This window comes from Haliotis cracherodii, unplaced genomic scaffold (assembly GCF_022045235.1).
Source record: "Haliotis cracherodii isolate W230 unplaced genomic scaffold, xgHalCrac1.p SCAF_3, whole genome shotgun sequence".
Classification (NCBI taxonomy): domain Eukaryota; kingdom Metazoa; phylum Mollusca; class Gastropoda; order Lepetellida; family Haliotidae; genus Haliotis; species Haliotis cracherodii.
In genome coordinates this window covers 34,313,889-34,333,242 of record NW_027266286.1, presented here as the reverse complement: position 1 = coordinate 34,333,242, position 19,354 = coordinate 34,313,889, and the positions used below count along the sequence as shown (strand labels likewise).

General features: G+C 40.0%; 1 protein-coding gene across 2 annotated transcripts in view; it reads left to right on the top strand.

Moving 5' to 3' along the window:
• LOC139473798 (M-phase phosphoprotein 8-like) overlaps positions 1–19,354 on the top strand; it is a 112,467-nt gene that overhangs the window by 34,363 nt on the left and 58,750 nt on the right. For both annotated transcript variants that reach the window (XM_071256558.1, XM_071256559.1), the window contains exons 4-6: positions 17,485–18,127; positions 18,383–18,444; positions 18,585–18,627. In XM_071256558.1, the coding sequence (XP_071112659.1) occupies positions 17,485–18,127; positions 18,383–18,444; positions 18,585–18,627 (748 nt within the window). The remainder of the gene's footprint in view (positions 1–17,484; positions 18,128–18,382; positions 18,445–18,584; positions 18,628–19,354) is intronic.

Sequence of the window (19,354 nt, the reverse complement as noted above, 5' to 3'; positions counted from 1 at the left end):
ACAAACATACAAAATACATTACCATTCATGTTTTCTTTGTCTTTTAATATATATATGTTGAAACATTTATTGAACACTATATGTCTGTGCTGTCGCCTAAATATGTCTGTCCTGTCACTTTTTTTAAGGTGACAGCAGAGACAGTGACAGGAGAGACAAACTATGACGTAATGCCAGCTTAGGACAATGACTTCTCTCTTGCACTAAAAAAAAGCACACTGGTTGAGTTCCATTCTGACAGTCAAATATACTCATTATATTTGATTTTTTTAATAACAATTCCGGAACCCAAAATGCATGGTGACAGCACAGACACCTACAAAAAGTACACATCAAAAGACAACATTTACCAGTTATTTTGAAGACACTGCACCAATATAAATTGCTTGAGCATATGGTGCCATGATAGTACTGGAAAGGAAGAGACCTCCAAAGACCTTAGCCTTCTGGCTTACCAAAGGAGCAATTATTATTTGTATTTGTACTATCTGGTGACAGGACAGACACTATTACTCTGGACAAGATTACTGTTTCCAAAAATAATGAATCCAAGTGGAAAATCATCAGCTTTTCTGCTGTTATCTGCCTTTCATGATGTCATGCTACATAAATCACCAGGGCTTTGGGAAGTATTTGTTCCCAGAGACTTAAGATAATTTGAGAAAGTTTGATTTTTTATTTGTGGACAAGAAGTTTCTGCACATTTCTGCACATTAAAGGTATTTTTCTGGCTTACATAAGGTTATAGCAGTAATTTGATCAGAATATTGTATACATCTGATAGATATCTTCATTGTCAAGTAATCTGAAAACAGAATTATGAGTTGTTTTCAAGAAAATTCATTTGGACAGGAAATGTTACTTTTTTAGAGAATGACCCATATACATTGTACAATATTATATTTTCCCTTTGACTTATGCACCTCATCCAATATTTAACTATCTTAATGTGTTTATTGACATTCAAAGAGTACCTGCCAAGCTCACCACGAGCTACAATGTTCGGAGTCGAGACAGAAAGTCTTAGTATTTGTTAACAAAACTTATCCTGAATATGAAGAATATTAGGCGAAGAGTGAAAACCCCAAACTTCCACTCCATATAGCAAAAGAGGTACAATTTTTACAGCAAAAATATGTTATAAGACCTTAAGTGGTAAACTATAAAAATCCTTAATTGATGATCTAGCTAATGATAACACTTTCCATGCCTGGTCAGCTAATATTTTCTGTGTAATATACCAACTGCCAGAACTCAAAAAATGAACGCCCAAGTATTTATACGATTTAACGATTTCTAGGTTTTCTCTACCCAAATAAAATTTCTCATATTTCCTCAATCTGCCAGCTTTTCTCAATACAATAACTTTACTTTTATCAGTACAGTATTTATTTTAAGCTTCCATTTCTGACAATAGGAATCTAGTTTGTTAATTCTCCTTTGCAGTCCCAATTGTGTACTGTGAAACAAAACAATGTCGTCTGCAAAAAGCAAAATAAACAACTCAATAAAGTCTAAACTTATACATCTTTGACCGTCTAGGGCTAGAAATTCCACCAAATCATTGATAAAGAAAGAAAACAAAAAGGGAGATAACTGGCACCCTTGACGTATGCCAAATGCACAATCAAAGAATGGAGTGTAACCCTTTTCAGGCGAGACACATGACTTTACTTTTGCATACATATTTCTTAATAAATTATACATGCCTTTAACATTACCAGACCAGAGTTTGAATAAAAGACTTGTCCTGTCTACAGAGTCAAAAGCTGCTTTGAGGTCCATGAAGGCACAGTAAAGGCGACCCATATACAACGAGAGATATTTATTGATAACTGTGTGTAAAATAAAGATATTATCAGTAGTTTGGAATCCACGTCTAAAACCTGCTTGTTCCGGAGTGAAAAACTGTTTCTGCTCTGCCCATCTATACAACCTATTACTAATAACTTTAGCAAGAATCTTCCCAGAAACTTCCATATAATGTAATAGGACGATAATTAGCTGGTAGACTAGAACTGCCCTTCTTATGCAAGGGTAATATAACACCTAACGTCCAGTCAGACGGATACGTGACCGAATATAAAACTGCATTCAACAGAAACTGTAGCATATATATACACTGTTCTGTGGCATTTTTGAAAAATTTGATACTAATACCACTGAAACCTGGGGCTTTACTAGACTGCATACCAGATATAACATCAGTAACCTCCTGGATAGATATTTCCTTGTCAAGGAAGTCATCATCTACCGTTGTTAAAACAAGATTTTTATCAATAGAATCAACATAAGATTTTACAACATCATAGAACTCAACTTCAGCCTGGGAAGTTTGATATATTAGATTGAATTATAAATGTGCTATCACTAAAACAAAATTTTCCATTATCCACGTAAGCCTAAACCTGGGAGAAATAAAGTTCTGTTCTGTTCTGAAGACGCTGTCATGATTAGTTGGGGCTAGTCTAGACTGTCCAATCAACGTGAATATACAAACCGTGATGTTACTTGACCAGTTGATGACACCTGTCAAACTCAAAGTGCCCCTGGTCCTCCACCCACCATGTGTAATACTTAAGCGCACTTGATTGTTTTATTTGCAGTTATATCACTGTTAGGCTGAGTGATGAGAGAATACATTTTGTTGTTATTGATAATGATCTTTTCCATTTTCAACGTGGTAACCTTATAAGTTACTAACTTTTTTATCATGATGAAATGGAACATATTAAAATAATCAGAGGGACTGACGATCGCATTTTTCGCATAAATGTCATGCTCGCATTAATTTCATGATTTACTGAAGATGTTTGGGTAAGGGAAGTAATCTTGTCTCCGCTTGCAATTGGATTCAATCGGGCGAGCAATTCCGAGATCGCAGCTTGACTGTTCGGTACGGCTGAAAGGCTTGACTTATAGTCAAGCCGCGCTAAATGTCCCTGACCGTTTTCAGGACAGATTCACGAAAATATCGATTATAGTGCCCTATGGGCTCAAGGCATGCTTAAACGCAAACAGCCTCAATCTAGCCCACCTAAGGCTAAAATGGTACAGAAAAGACAAAAAATGGTCTCATCAGAATCAAAGACACAACAAAATAGAAGACCACAAACCAAATGGGAAAAAGTAGTCTTTAGCGCAGACTTCTCCCAAGATCTTAATAAGATCCTAACAGCTCAAGATATTGCCAAAGAGCTGAAGCACAAAAATATCATTCGAATAAATAAGTGTGGAAGAGGGTATGTTGTTGTCGGGGACAACCTCACAGAGTCAATTGATATGCCCAAAAGCATAAACGGGATCAAACTAAAATGGGATACCCCAAAGTGGCTCAGCAATGTCAGATGTGCAGTACATCTAGACAAAACAATTAATGACGACGAGCTTTATCAAACTGTCTGTCAAGCCCAAAAGAAAGTCACTCAACCACAATCCTGTCGGCATTCAGGATCAAATCAATGGGCACAAACAACACACGAGTAGTAATACTCACATTACTCGGTCAGTCAGTCCCCGGCCACCTTAATCTAGGTGGTAAGGACATAGAAACCATACCATACAGGAAAAGGCCAACCCAATGCACAAACTGTATGCTCTATGGACATACAAAAACATCATGTAACCAGCCACCCAAGTGCAAAAACTGTTCCCGAGTTTCTTGCAAAGAAAACTGCAACACATGGTGTACAAACTGCAGGAAAGAGGGTCATTCATCCTTGGCGCCGAAATGTCCTAAACGCTTGCTCATCAGCAAACGTATAATTAAAATACCTACTCAGCAATCTGAATCCAAATCTATTCAACCCACTGAGGTCGAAAAAACCCAAGCGACTACTGATCACTCTACTGTGCAAACAATGGAATCTGTGAGCAGTGAGCAAACAATCGAATCTGTGAGCACTGATCCGCCTGCTCACAGGCACAAAGCCACTGCAAAACGCAAGGGGAAAAAGACCCAAGCTCCCCAATCAAACCCCATGCCTTCTAATCCTCAAACTGAGGAACGCAGCAAACGAATCAGTCAGGCAAAGAAAACACCAGCTCATAAACAAAAGGCTCAGAACACAAACAAAGTTGTAGAGTTCATTGCCACGGCATTGATCCAAATTACAAGCAGAAAAATGAGTGTTAAAGCCAAAGCCACCTGCATCCTCAAATTGGCTTCCAAAATAATGAAATACAAAGGAACAAAGAAACAATTCCTAAAGAGGGTATGCCCTAAAACTCAATAAGCACTCATCTATAAATTATCATAGACTTGCTTTTACTACAGTGGAACGCAAATGGCCTTAAGAGCCACGGTAATGAACTGACTGCACTCGTCAAAAAAAAAGGAAATGGCTAAAAATAGATTACAACATTACTTAACCCAAAATAACACCATAAACCCAGATCAAAGCGGTTTCACTCCTGGCCGCTCAACCCTAGATAACCTCGCCCGACTAGAACAAGATATTAAGACAGGACAACTAAATAAACAATATACCACAGGCATCTTCTTAGACTTCTCTAAAGCTTTCGACATGGTATGGCACGATGGGCTAATACAAAAACTTAAAAAAATAGGACTCAAAGGTCAGATAATAAACTACATCCAGGACTTCCTAAACAATCGTAAAATAACCGTGTGTATAGACCAAACTCTATCGGACCAATGTCCCCTAGAAAATGGCACTCCACAGGGCAGTATCCTCAGCCCCACCCTCTTCAATATAATGATAAACGATCTATTCGAGGGTCTATCCCCTAAAGTAAACACATCGAAATTCGCGGATGACGGAGCCATCTGGATCCGCACTAAAAGCATGAAAATGGCCAAAAATCTACTCCAAAAATCTCTTAATAAAATACAACAATGGGCTGACAAATGGGGCTTCTCCCTTAACTCAGAAAAAACAACAGGAATAGTATTCAAACATAAAAACATGAAACCCGCCTCCCCAATCCTCCAGCTAAACAATCAAACAATCAAATTTCAAAAACAAACCAAATTCTTAGGACTTATTTTCGATGAACATCTCACCTGGGATGCTCACATCCAAAACCTAACAACTAAATGCAGTAAAGACCTAAACACCCTAAGATGCCTAACTGGCTCTAACTGGGGAGCCTCCAAAGATACTCTCCTCTCTCTCTACATATCCCTAATTAGATCAAAACTAGACTACGGCTGCGCCATATACAACACCCTAAACAACTCTCTATCTAAAAAACTTGACTCAATACAATATCAGGCTCTCAAACTCATTACACGCTCCCAACATGGCACCTCCTACACCTCACTTCAGGCCTTAACAGGAGAAATGCCACTAAGTCTACGCAGGGAACAGCTAAGCTTAAATTTCTGGGCCGCGTCCCAATCAAACCCTCTCATCCAAAACTTAATAAACCAAAACATCAGCCCTAAAAACCAAGCTCTAGCTCGTAAACACCCCTTACTTACCCCAATATCCCAAAGAATAACAAACTACCTAAATGAACACCAAATTAAAAATCTTAAACAAAACTGCAAACAATCAAATATCTTCACCCCTAAACTTAAAATACCCAAAATAGACACTACACTAGCTAGCCAAATAAATAAACAAACCGACCCAAACATAGCTAAAACTACCACACTAGCATACATACACAAAAATTGGCCAAATTGGTGTCACATTTACACGGACGGATCCTCAGATCCGACCTCCAAACACACGGGTTTCGGAGTCCATACCACACAACCAACTAAAACCACACAATCCTTCCGACTCCCAAATAACCAATCAATATTCACGGCCGAACTAATGGGCATGGCCTCAGCCCTCCACAATCAAGAATCCAAAAACAACCAAAAAATCCTAATACTTACTGACTCCCTAAGTGGACTACAAGCCCTCCAAAACAAAAATACCAAAAACCGACCTAAATTAATAAATCAAATACTTAAAAGCTCCAACGACCTAACAAAAGCAGGCAAACAAATAACCTTCTTGTGGATACCCGCCCACGTAGGAATATACGGTAATGAAAACGCCAATAAAGCAGCTAAACTATCCCTCAAAATCCCAGAAATAAGCTTAAACTTACCCATCTCAAAATCAGAAATTAAAAGTGTAAACAAACAAAAAATCACAAAAAAATGGCATAACCTATATCTAAACTCAAATAGCCAAATCAAAAGAGTGCTCAGCAAACCACTAACCAAACCAAAAATTCTCCATCCATCAAAAAAAATCGACAGAGTAATCACTAAACTCCAAACAGGACACACCAACCTAAATAACCACCTAAAAAAATTTAAAAAACACACTACAGGTAACTGCCCACACTGCAAACAACCAGAAACCCCAGAACACGCACTCATCCACTGCACACACTACCTCACACACCGAACCGCATTACAAACCACCCTCAATCTAAACAAGGCTCTCACTCTAGAAGCAATACTAAACCCACAAAATAAACTAGAAAACTTCAAGGCCTTAGGCGTATTCTTAATCAAAACGGAACTAATAAAACGCATCTAAAACCATAATAACCTACCAAATCAAAATCACATAAACAAACAATCATCCACCATACCCAGCTCCCTTAGTTCTCCTCCCCAAGCCCATCGGCATCTATTCCAAATCTCAAAATTCCCAAATTCTATATAAGCAACCCCTAAAGCCCCCTCCTGGGTTGCACAGACCACCCTCGCCCCTTTCGGAAACACATTAAATGGCCTGGCCGGGCCCGTGTGCGAAATACGCATCAGTCGGAAAGCGCACGTTAAATCTCCAAAGTAAGTAAGTAAGTAAGTAAGTAAAAAAAAGGTGATCAAGCCTCATGTCATTCTAATACAGGAGACTTAACTCAGTGTAAAAGCCAAATTCACACTAACTGGGTACACCAAATATAGAAAAGACAGAAAAAGACTTATGCCTGGCAACAAGGGAGGAGGACTAATCACCCTTGTCCATGACAGCTGTACCTCCAAAAATATTGAAGCAAACGTAGGAAACCTTGAAACCCATGTAATCTCCCTAAAACTGGCAAATGGCAACAAATTATGCATAGCTAACATATATCACAGGGTTACCCATGAAACGAACATGGAAGGGCTAACAAGACTAGCTCAAATAGTAGGCAAAAATGGGATAATCCTTGGTGACTTTAATGCCCACAGCCCTCTTTGGGAAGACAGGAATGATTCATGCAAATATGGCAAAATGGTAGAGAAATGGGTTGAGGACGACAATCTCATAACTCTGAACAACGGCAGTCACACACGTTATGACCAAGTCCACAACACGTGGAGTTCAGTTGATCTCACAATTGCCACCAAAAACCTCGCCTCACATTGCCAATGGCAAGTCCATGACGATCACCTTCCTATACTCACCTACATAGGTAGCCCACCACAATTAGAGTGAGTGAGTGAGTTGGGTTTTACGCCGCTTTTAACAGTATTCCAGTTATATCGCGGCGTGTCAGCTTAATGTGGGAGGAAAGCCCGAAGTGATGCAGGTCTCAGACGTTTACCACTTCGGTGAAACCCACGAGCACGGGTATGGTGCTGACAAACCCACCACAATTAGAGGAACAGCCCAATCCTCAGCCCACATGGGACTATGCAAAGGCTGACTGGCCTAAATTCAGGAAGGAATGTATATCATTCGAGTCCTCAGAAATTGCCTCGGATGATCCTGATCTTTTTTGCCAAAACCTCACCTCAGCAATTATTGCCGCAGCTGAAAAATCAATTCCAAAAAAAGACCACAAAACTGGCAAAACGCCGGTACCATGGTGAAACAGGGAAATAGCAAAAGCTAGGAGAGTGAGAAAGAAAGCCCTGAATAGGTCAAAAAGGGATAAATCAGCCTTTGCCCAAGTCCGAGCAGCCAGGACGAAAGTAAGACAACTCATATACGATTCTAAAAAAGAGTCATGGCAGACCTTCTGCAAATCCCTTAATGAGAAAACAAATGCTAAAACAGTCTGGAGCACATCTCATCTGTCAGCAGCAACACAAATTGCAGCGAAGAAATCAAACAGGAAAAAATGCTTATGCCTAAGATCTCAAAACGGCCGCAAAGCAAGCATCTGGTATACAATATACCATTTACTGTGACAGAGTTTGATGATGCGATACAACATAGAAAAGGCACAGCACCTGGTCTTGACACAACCAGCTACGAGATATTGAAAAACCTACCTGATCAAACCAAAGGCTTACTCACTGAGTTGTATAACACGATATGGTCCAAAGGAGAAGTCCCAAAAGCATGGAAACATGCTGCGGTTATCCCGCTGCTAAAGCCAGGGAAAGACGAAGCCCTACCAAACTCTTATCGACCGATCTCACTCACCTCAAACATGTGCAAAGCCATGGAAGCCATGGTTACAAAAAGGCTCATGCATCATCTTGAAACTGGCAATCACATAAAACCTGACCAAAGTGGCTTCAGGAAGGGACACTCGTGTCTAGATCATATTCTAAGACTGGAAAATGAAATAAAAAAAGCCCAATTAAACAGACAATACCTAGCCGCAGTATTTCTGGACTTCAGCAAAGCCTTCGACATGGTATGGCATGACGGACTCCTCTCAAAACTATCACAAAATGGAGTTGAAGGGAACATGGCAAATTTCATAGACAGCTTCCTGCAAGACAGGTCGCTATCAGTTAAAAAAGGGAACAATCGATCTGATCCTATATGGCACTGGACAATGGCACGCCACAAGGCAGTATCATAAGCCCAACCCTGTTTAATATCATGATCAATGATCTTTTTGACCATGTCAACTCTCCTACCCAAACTTCTAAGTTCGCTTATGACGGAGCAATATGGGTAAAGCACAGAGATATCTCACAAATCAGAAAAAAACTCAGGACGGAGTAGATCAATGGTGCAATAAATGGGGATTCACCCTTTCAAGTGAAAAAACTGTTGGAGTTCTATTCAAACGCCGGGGGAAAGATGCTATGATACCCCGTGTCTCCATAAAAGGCAAACCTATCAAATTCGAAAAATCTGCAATATTTCTTGGAGTTATCCTTGATCAACACCTCACTTGGCGCAAGCATATAGAATATGTGGAAAACAGATGTCAAAAAGACCTGAACGTATTACGGGCAATTTCAGGCACATCTTGGGGCACATCGAGGGACACTCAGCTGGACCTCTACAAAGCTCTTATCAGATCAAAAATTGACTATGGTTGTTAGGCTTTTCACTCAGCATCAAAAACTGTCTTGTGGCGCCTAGACAGAATACAATACAAAGCCCTAATGCTGGCCACAGGCACCTCACTAGAAGCACTAAAAGTAGAAACGGGAGAACTCCCATTGAATCTAAGAAGAGAGCAGGCAATTTTATCGTTCTGGGGATGAACATGAAACCCTTTTGTTATAAAAATATGGCAAGACAAAAACGCTCGAGATGAAGCCCTAGCTCGAAAAAATCCCTCACTAAAGCCATCTGGGATATTAGTCACAATTGCGATGACATTCAGCCTCCAGAAAGTCACTACAAAGGGTTACACCCTCCCTGGACTTTACAAACTCCCAAAGTTGACACTGCTTTAACATCAGAAGTCACTAAAAGAGAAAACCCAACCCTACTACGATCAGTAGCTATCACTAAAATTCAAACTACCTGGGACAGCTGGGCCCATATATACACTGATGGATCCAAGAATCCTATCAACAACAGTGCTGGTTACGGGATCCATATCCACAGCTCCAAACCCCAAGCACATTCAGTTCGCTTGCCTGATGGTCAGTCAGTATTCACGGCTGAATTGGAGGCAATTCATCATGCACTCAAACTCATTCCGGAACTCCCGGAAGCAAAGGCAGTCATCCTAACAGACTCGCTAAGTGCACTTCAGGCCATCAGTGGCAGAAACTCAAACTCCAGGCCAAACACAGTCAACAATATTCTATTCGAATATACAAAACTATCGGACCAAGGGCAACAGGTGGAGCTGTGTTGGATCCCCTCTCACATAGATATTCATGGAAATGAAAAAGCAGACTCACTGGCGAAGCTAGCTCTAGACAAAGCGGATATACAGCCTATTCCCTTTAGTAAACTAGAGATAAAAAGCAAAATCAAAGCCTCCATAGCAAAAAGATGGCAAGCCCAATGGGACGCAAGTAAGATCGGCAGATGGCTATACAAAATTCAACCCAAGGTCCAACAAAGCCAAACTCATACTCAAATGAAAGGAAAATTGAAACTGCTATCTCACGCCTCAGACTTGGTCACAAAAAGCACTATGACAAGGTTTGTTCATCTTGCAATCAGGCTGAAACCATTGACCACCTGTTGCTAGAATGTCAAGACCATGCCCCAGCCCGGGCTAGGTTAAAACAAGAATTGCAGTTAGATCCGCTATCTGTCATAGATCTCCTAAAGCCAAGAAATGCAATAGTGAAGGCAAAAAAACTGACTCTATTTCTGAGAGATGGACAGCTGATCGAATGTATATAAACAGAGCAGCCAAGGATAAAAATGAAATCATATCAATATAAGAAAATAGAAATTATATCAATGCAAAAACAGAAATTATGTGAACACCGAACTCACAATAGATATGTGAACCCTTCTCACACACAGGAGTCCCAAAGAGGGACAGGTTAGCCGAAATTACCTAGGCAGAAGGCGACCTCTTAAACACCTAATGCAACAACAACAACAACACAGCGCCGTCTTCCTGTGTACATGTGTACATGTGTACATGTACGTACATGGCAATAAATGGTTTGACAGTTGTTTGATGGAATCAGTCAATAATTATTGACACAGTGATGTAATTAAAATTTGTCACTATTCACAACTCCTATTTTGATTTTTCTATTGTTCAGCTGTATTTTCGATCAGTTTTATATGTATAAAAAATCTTTTGTATATATAATCATTTGTATAAAAAAGTATTTATAAACCAAACCTAAAAACATTATATAAGAACAATTGTGTTTTTAAAACTTAAGTTTTCTATTAAAACAACCATGCAAGTAAGATTTCAGTCAAAATATTACTTTAGTTACTCCACAGATTACACATCTTATATGCTGCAAACGCAGCGAATGTAATGCTACTACGTCACAGCTGCCTCAATAATTAATGGCTGGAATGTTTTTGTGAAGGCAGTTAGAGCAGACGAATTTTCCCCCTCGCTGTATAATGACGGTCGCTAACCATATATATGTATTTTTCGTGTTTTTGGCTTGATTTGATTGTCCTTAGGTGGAAACAAATGTTCAGTTGTGAAAGCAAACCCTTTTCCCCTGAACATTAAAAGACAGGAGACTTTGTTTTTGTCTGAAATATTAACGTTGAAGTCATTTATATATTCGGAAATCCATATTATGGTAAATATTTATTAAATGCATGTCCTGTTTTGTAGATATGTTTATATTATTATGTTAATATGGACAATGGTAAAATTCATTATCACAGTTTAAATGCTATTCACAAATGTATGTAAATCTGCTTCGTGATGAATGAAGCATGGCAATAAATGTATGCATCTGATTCTTCATTTGTTCTGTATTCTTTGATGAGAATGAGTTTCGTTAATGATGATCACTCTCACAGATTATTTCATAAGAGGATAGGACTTTAACGGGAGAATAGTTATGAAAAAAATATATATAAGTATGGGCGGTCTGTGCAATTGTGGTGAAACTGATACCTCATTGATTTGATAATCGGGACTTGGAAATCATAGTCTGTCATTAAATTGATTTTAAAATATACGGTTTTGACTGTAGTACGTCCTGACATGATATTATTATGTTGTAAACAACTTATCTTATCTTATGTAAAGTAAAACAATTATTGATAACTTCCTGAATTCCAATTGTTCAATGAACAGAATTATTCACAGCTCTGGCGTGAGACAACAATAAATTAGATGTTACCAAAGATTGTCCATTTTATGATCTTAGGCACATGTCGGCTCACTGACATCTAGACGACTGTCTGTTTTATAATTAAATGGCAGCTGCTTAATAGTTAATCTTGAGTGCGGGTCTCTCTCTCACCTTAGGGAGAATGCGACTGTAAAAGCCCCTCGCTAGACAGACAAGTAGTGAATGTTTGAGATAAGTTTATTATCTATTATATATAGTTTAAACTCAATAGATAATTCATAGTCTTTTTATTGTTCAAATTACTAATAAAACATATTTTAACTTGTTCCTTCTAAACATACTTCGAACAATTCCAAACCATTCCAAGTCATTCCAAACATTTCCTGTGTTGGAAATATGTTTTGAAATATTGCCAATCCAATTTTGGATCGATCCTTCCAAGCTTTGGAAAGGTTGGAATGAGCGATCTTTCCAAAGCAATCCAACGTTCATTCCAAATTGGAATGGACGCTCCTTGGTCTTGTGTTACCATCCTCAATGCAACAACTAGACGTTCTTCGGAGGGTTTGCAACACCATGATCGTCCCTATGTTACGGGACCCCCTGCCTCACACCCATGATTGGAATCTGCTGTTAGCATACCAACAGGATGATTGTCAGTGGCGTAGAGGGAATCTATCTTCTGCTGCCTAACTTACGACTTCCTGCACCTCCCGAGTCATTCCAAGTCATTTGTCATGCCAATCACACTCTTATTCGCACTAAGACGGATGACAAGTTGTCGGATGACCGACACCACTCATGACTCACTGTTTTCTCAATTACCAGATATTGACCAGGGTTTTACCTTGACTTACAAAACTGGGGGTCCAGGGTTCCCTTAATAATTAATGCTTAGGGTCCTTGCAGAAAATATGAGGTTCTGTAAAGTAATGAAATGGTCTAGTGTACTGTATATTTTGATAATAACTTAATTGCCTGGAATGGATCAATGATCATGTGGACAGTGGTCATGATTGATGAATGAAATGACAGACGCCCATAGCTGCTCTTGATGCACTGTAGGCACAATGAATATTATTGTGTGTCCCTTGGGATGCAGTATATTCTTTTTATGTGTCCAATCTCAACATATGTGTATTGACAATGTCGGGGATTCCCCTACTGTTTCCTCCACCCAACCAACATCTCTTCATGGGTGCGTCCGGCACTCTCAGGGTTGGAGCTACAGTCCAGGGGACATGGTCAGATCACAACAGGGATCTTCACATCAACTGTCATGAAATATTGGTGATTTACCACGCACTCAGCGCAAAGACAAACAAGTTGTGTCACTCATTGGTACTGGCTGCTTCCGACAAACAATGTTTGTTGATGGAGACTATACGTTTATTCATCTTAGTGGACTCGATCGATTGCAGATGGTTTGTCCCAGAAGAACAAAGTGGTATCGACTGAGTGGTCTCTACATCCCAAAGTCTTCAAGTGGATAACGACGACTTGGGACACTCAACATCTCGTCTTGTTTGTGACAAATCTAACAACAAGCTCTCTGTCAATGTCGGTCCAGTACCAGACCTGCAGGCTCTATATGCGCATGCTCTACAAAGGATGTTTGCTGGTGCATTTCCTCCATGGCCGCTAGTATACCGAGTCCTTAGAAAAGTGTAGGAGTCGGACTGTGGAGTCTTCCTCACAGTGTTCGAAATAATTTTAGAACCAAATAAGACAGACGGGTAAGTGACCCATAAGAGTTGCCTGACCATCTTCTAGTTCCCTGTCCACTTTCAGACATAATAAATATTGAAAAATCACCAAAACTAAGAGACAAATTACATCTTGATTCAGTTGAAATAAAGCAAACAATTACTTGTGAATTGAAGGAATTGAAAAATTTAATATGTAAGTAGTCTTAAATGAATCTGCCAGACAGTCTGGCAGGTAGAGGATAATATCATGCAACCTGACAGAAAAGATACCACCCAAGGGCAGGTGGGCAGGCGGGCAGGCAGTTATTTCGGACACTACTTCCTAATAGCTTCAGCATGGCCAAACAGGACATGGTTTCCCAGGTTGTTCCCACTCCATATGGTAGATCCACTTCCACTACCAGGAACACCTTTAGAATACAGTACCACAACTTCTCAAGAGGACGATGTCTGCTGTTGTCTCAAAGACAAGCAACCAGTTTTTGTGAGAATCTGTTGGACGTGAACTCGCGACCTTTGGATTGTTAGCCCGACAGCTAACCGACTGAGCTACGTCCACACTGTGAAACAAAATGCAAATTTACCTAGTCATGCCTACGATGTTACGGAACTGAACGAAAATGGTGGAAAAGGTGACGGACACTTATGAAGGTTACGGGTAGGCATGTTGTCTTGTGACTTTAGTGTACGGACACTTACGAATGATCCTGATGCCATTTGGCACACTCGTCCCATTCCGTAATCTACAAGATACCGAGTGGCGAGAAATGATTCGATATGGCGCGAACTGTATACGGCTCCCGACGTCAAACTCAAGAGTACACATGAATGACATGGTATTTAATAATTTGTCAGGTGGATTTTGTGACAGAAAAGTGTGCTAGGGACCACCGTAAGGATGATGTGGATAATAGTAAGGAATGAGGGAGGCATGAGCATGCCTAGTGACGACACAATGGTGAGTTCACTTTTGAATCAGTACTGAAAAAATGTAGCCGGTGAAAGTGGCTTGTGTGAATGTTCCTGGACAGCTTCCAGTAGCCAAAGTATTCGACATAAAACCATCTAATTCTTTTTACTCGACGTTTTTGTGTGAAGAAAATTAGGAGCCGCTATAGAATTTATAATAGCCACTAAACAGGTAGATCTACCTAACCCTAATGATCGTAATGGGGGTCCAAGGGCTAGGGATAGAGTTCTGGTAATCTAAAAGCCACTAAACGGGTACCTAACCCTAATGATCGAAAAGGGGTGATTGATCGTAAAGGGGATCCAAGGGCTGAGGATAGAGTTCGAGGTAACCTACCCTAACACTGGCTAATATATTATCCCTAATAAACTGCATTCTTGTGCATAATAATAAAAATCAATGAACAGAAAAAATAATATATGTATATTAGTTCCCATTTATGACCATTTTAGCCGCTTGAATTACGAGAAAAACAAAATAAAAGATTTATAAAAAATGAAAGTGCTTTCGTAAACTATCGCTTGCTATAAAATGCGCCGCCGCAGGCTTTTTTTAGTTAACAAATATTCAAAACTCTCAACACCGCTGGGCGTATTCAGTGACATTGCGTGTGGAGATGATAGATCACTGGGAGGAGCTTATGCACACTCGATGACCCCTGACGTCATAAGGCATTGTTTCCCCGGTGTGACTTGCAACAAAATACTACACATTACGTCATAGGGTATTTTCACATGTTTGAAAAGTTTGTGGTACTGTATTCTAAAGGTAGGCCCACTACCACTATGCCCCGATCAGATGTATTCCATGTCAGCTTGCATAATCTTCACCTACAAGCATGGAAACTCTCACAGCGAAGATGCAGGCTTCTGGTTTCTCCATGTCTGCCTCAGATGCTGTGGCATGGTCTTCATCCTCCACAATCTGAGACAACTGATGACACAAGTTCAGATAGTGGCAGAGAAGACTGGGAGTGGAACACATGGATGTAACTGTCCCCATGGTGGCAGATTCTTGCTCCATCACCGACAGGAGAAGGAATTTTTACATGGAATGAATGATGGATACTGATCAGCTCCAGCTTCGGTCCTTGAACATTCGGCACTCACCCTGACATTAACTGACTCTTGCAGGCATTTCAGATGGAAGATATGTTTATACATGTGTCTTGTGCGAGCACTGAAATATTATCTCAACGCTACACAAGAACATCGTCAACACATGAAACAACTTTTCATCTACTTCAAGCCTACTACTGATATCACCCAGACTTTTGTTGCAGGCTGGTTGAAAACACCATCTCGGAAAGCTACTGTCAAGCAGAACTCTCTCCGCCTATCTGGTGTGACATGAGATCTCATGAGATCTGCACCTTATCATCATCATGGAATTTCGTCTCTGCTGAACAAGACATTGCTAGCTGTTATTGAGGGTCCTAAAATATGTTTACGAATTTCTATCTGCATGAGAGATACCGGCATCTACAGTCTATTCTTCCTGGGCTGCCAGGGCCATAGTTTCCCAGTAGAATTCCAGTGAATACAACCAAATGGGCATTTTGATCATTATGTCAGTCTAGGGTGGCTCAGATCATAAGGTTACCAGCAGGCTTCACCCCAGAATATCTGGATGTGTTCTATGGTTCAAGAGAAGTGACAACAGCATAAGAGGTCATCAGCATAGGATGTGACATGAACGCAACCGAAATATAGAAGTGACATCATGTAACCAGATGTGATGTCATTGGAACCAGAAGAGATCATCTATAGAAACAGAATTAATATCAACACAACCAGAAATAACGTCACAAGACCCAGAGGCGACATCATAGACCGGAATAGATGGGAATGCCAATATGGCAGTATTTACAGTGCAGGTATCAAGGTATTGGTGATTTTCTTAACGTTTCTGTGTGTTCAAGTTTCAATTACTGTCAGCAATCCTGGAGTACTATATGCTAGATCCCACCAAATCATCATTGGTATTCTGGCTATGATGTAATAGAAGTAAGGTATTCAAAGGAAATATCAAACAATAGTCATCATTGTGTATAATTCAAAGAATACAACCTCTATTACATGAGCAAGTAATCCCATCCACCTCCCCAATATAGGGATGTGGTGATTGGAAAGAAGTGACGTTTTGCCATGCGGTATTCCTAATAACTGATTAGGATATGATGTCATTTACTGGGCTGGAAATGATCACTGATCCCATTTTAGTATCACACTGGAATGTGTGCTAGCATGTAATGCTTTCTGGTACCTTCTAGAAATGGTGGTGAGAGACTAGTCACTGTGGGCTACGTATGGGCTGTAGTTTGAGTGATTTAAATGTACAGCCAAGACTTGGCCCCCAGTGACTGTTTCCTGTTCCGGGCAAATGAAATCTGCCCTATGTTGAAGACGCTTCCAGGATGACGAGGACATAAGGCTGCCACAGAGGTGGGGTTAGAGGGCTGATCTGTGGATTTCTATAAAAGTGGTATTAAAAGCTTGAAGGACAAATGGAATAAGTGTATTGAGGTGAATGGAGATTATATCGAAAAATAAAAGTGCAAAATATATTCTGCGACTTGGTCTTATATTGAAGTTGCAAAACTTATTGAACGCCCCTCGTATCTCATACACACATCCCCTGGGGTTTGGGGTGGACTGGATGGGACCTTCACTGTTGGCATGTAACATGTTTTTCAGTGTCCTGTCGGAAGTGAAAGTCTATATTGTCTGGGTGAGCAGCGTGCTGATCTGGTGAGACGACTTTCTCTTTGGACAGGACACTAAAAATCATGCTTTTATATTTTAGCTCTATGAACTTACTCAGCATTCACCTGTTGAAGGAGCAAGAAGTATCTCTAAAACGTCATGACAAAGAATAAAAGAAGTTGCAGTCCATAAAAAGTGTCATGTATTCAGTTTTCATATACCATATGAAGATCTTTTTCTTTTTTTCAGAGATCGCATTCTGAACCTAAGAATGACAGTTTTCAAACAGAAATGGAGAAAACCTACAAAGAAAAGGAATTGTCTATTAATAGTGTAAAGACAACTAGAGTAGAAGAGATCACAAAAACAGTAACTGATGTAAAGAAAACAGTGACACAGATTTCTGAGTATAAAAGTTGTAAGAAAACTGAAGTGCATGGAGATATTGTATTGGAAGGACACATAGTTCCAGAGAAAAAATTTAAGCATGATCCTGAAAGTTTAAAACAAAAACATCGACACAAATCCACATGTTCGACCAAGGAGAGCAGTAGCAGGGACAGTGTCTATAGTGTTCCTTTAAAGACTGTTATATCCGCCTGTGCCAAGAATGGCAAAGAGAATCTGGGTGATAAACATGTAGCAAATATTTTCACTGGTCTGTCAAATGTACTCCTTCCAAGCAGCAAGCCAAGGGGACTCACTGTTGGCCGACTGATGGACCCAAGGATGGAAACAAGTACAAGCCAAGGCAACAACACCTGTGACACTGCCAAAGTGACTATGAAGCGCAAGGAGTGTAATCCCACTGACTTTGCCCAGCCTCTTGAAAAGATCCTGAACAGTTCACTTCTACCTATAATACCTGACAACAAAACAACTTTGGACAAAGGTGAGCATGGCCTTTGTGGTTACAGAAATGCTTTACCACAATGCCTTGATACTGATCAAGATCGACTTACCTACCAACCCACCAAAACACCAGCCCACCAGAAATCCATCCACCCACCTATCCATCCAACCTAAGACTCATCCACTCAACGGCCCATGCACCTACCCACCTTTGTCTTACTTTTCACATATTATGGTAAGAGGAGGAATTGTATCATAAACATCATTACCTGATAAGGTTCTGTTTGCGTTGTAGGTGTGGACCTATCATTTGACATTGACCTGGATGACATTGACCTGGATGAGCTGGAGAAGCAGGTATGTAGTGTGTACTGCAGACAGGGCTGAACTCAACCTGTGCATTCTAACAACATGGATTAATATGTCTTCTAGAAACTGTAGAACGTTAGGATGTTGGATTGTGTGTGTATACACTGATCAGAACATTTCCCTTACAGCTAACACTCTCGCCAAGTGCTCAGCCAATGGAGCTCAGTGATGGTAGGTTACCTCTTCATTTCTTTTTACCCCCGACATATAGTGACGGGGGAATATAGCCATCAGTATGTCCGTCCGTCCATCTGTCCGTTTGTCTGTCCGTCCGTATGTAATCATCGTTTGTCCGGAGCATATTTCCTAAACCGTACAACCTAGCTTCCCAAAACTTGGTACACTTACCAATCAGGCTCAGTAGTAGTGCCTTTTGCTATTTAGAGATTTTTAGAATTTTATATTTTTGTCGTTTCCATGGAAATATGATGAACTTAGGAAATTTGAGGGTAGAGCTCTTGTCCGGACCATATCTCCCAAACCATACAACTTAGCTTCTCAAAAGATTTTACACCTATCAAGCAGGTTATGTAGTGGTGCTTTTGCCATTTACAGATATATTTTTATTTTTTTATTTTTTCAATTTAAATTGAAAATTGATGAACTTAGGGTAATGTTCTCGTCTGGAGCATATCTTCTAAACCATGCGATAGAGATTCACCAAACTATATGCACATATCAATCATGTTCACTAGTAGTGCAGTTTGTTATTTATAGATTTTAATCTTTTTAAGATTAAAAAGATTTCCTTGCCAATCTAAATACATTTGAAGGTACACACAGTTTACCGACATGCCACGTCGGGGGGATATGTCATCTTCGGATGACTCTTGTTATAGAAAGGCAGGATTATGGAACTACCATTGAACTGACACTCTAGTTAGCAACCCCATGTAAA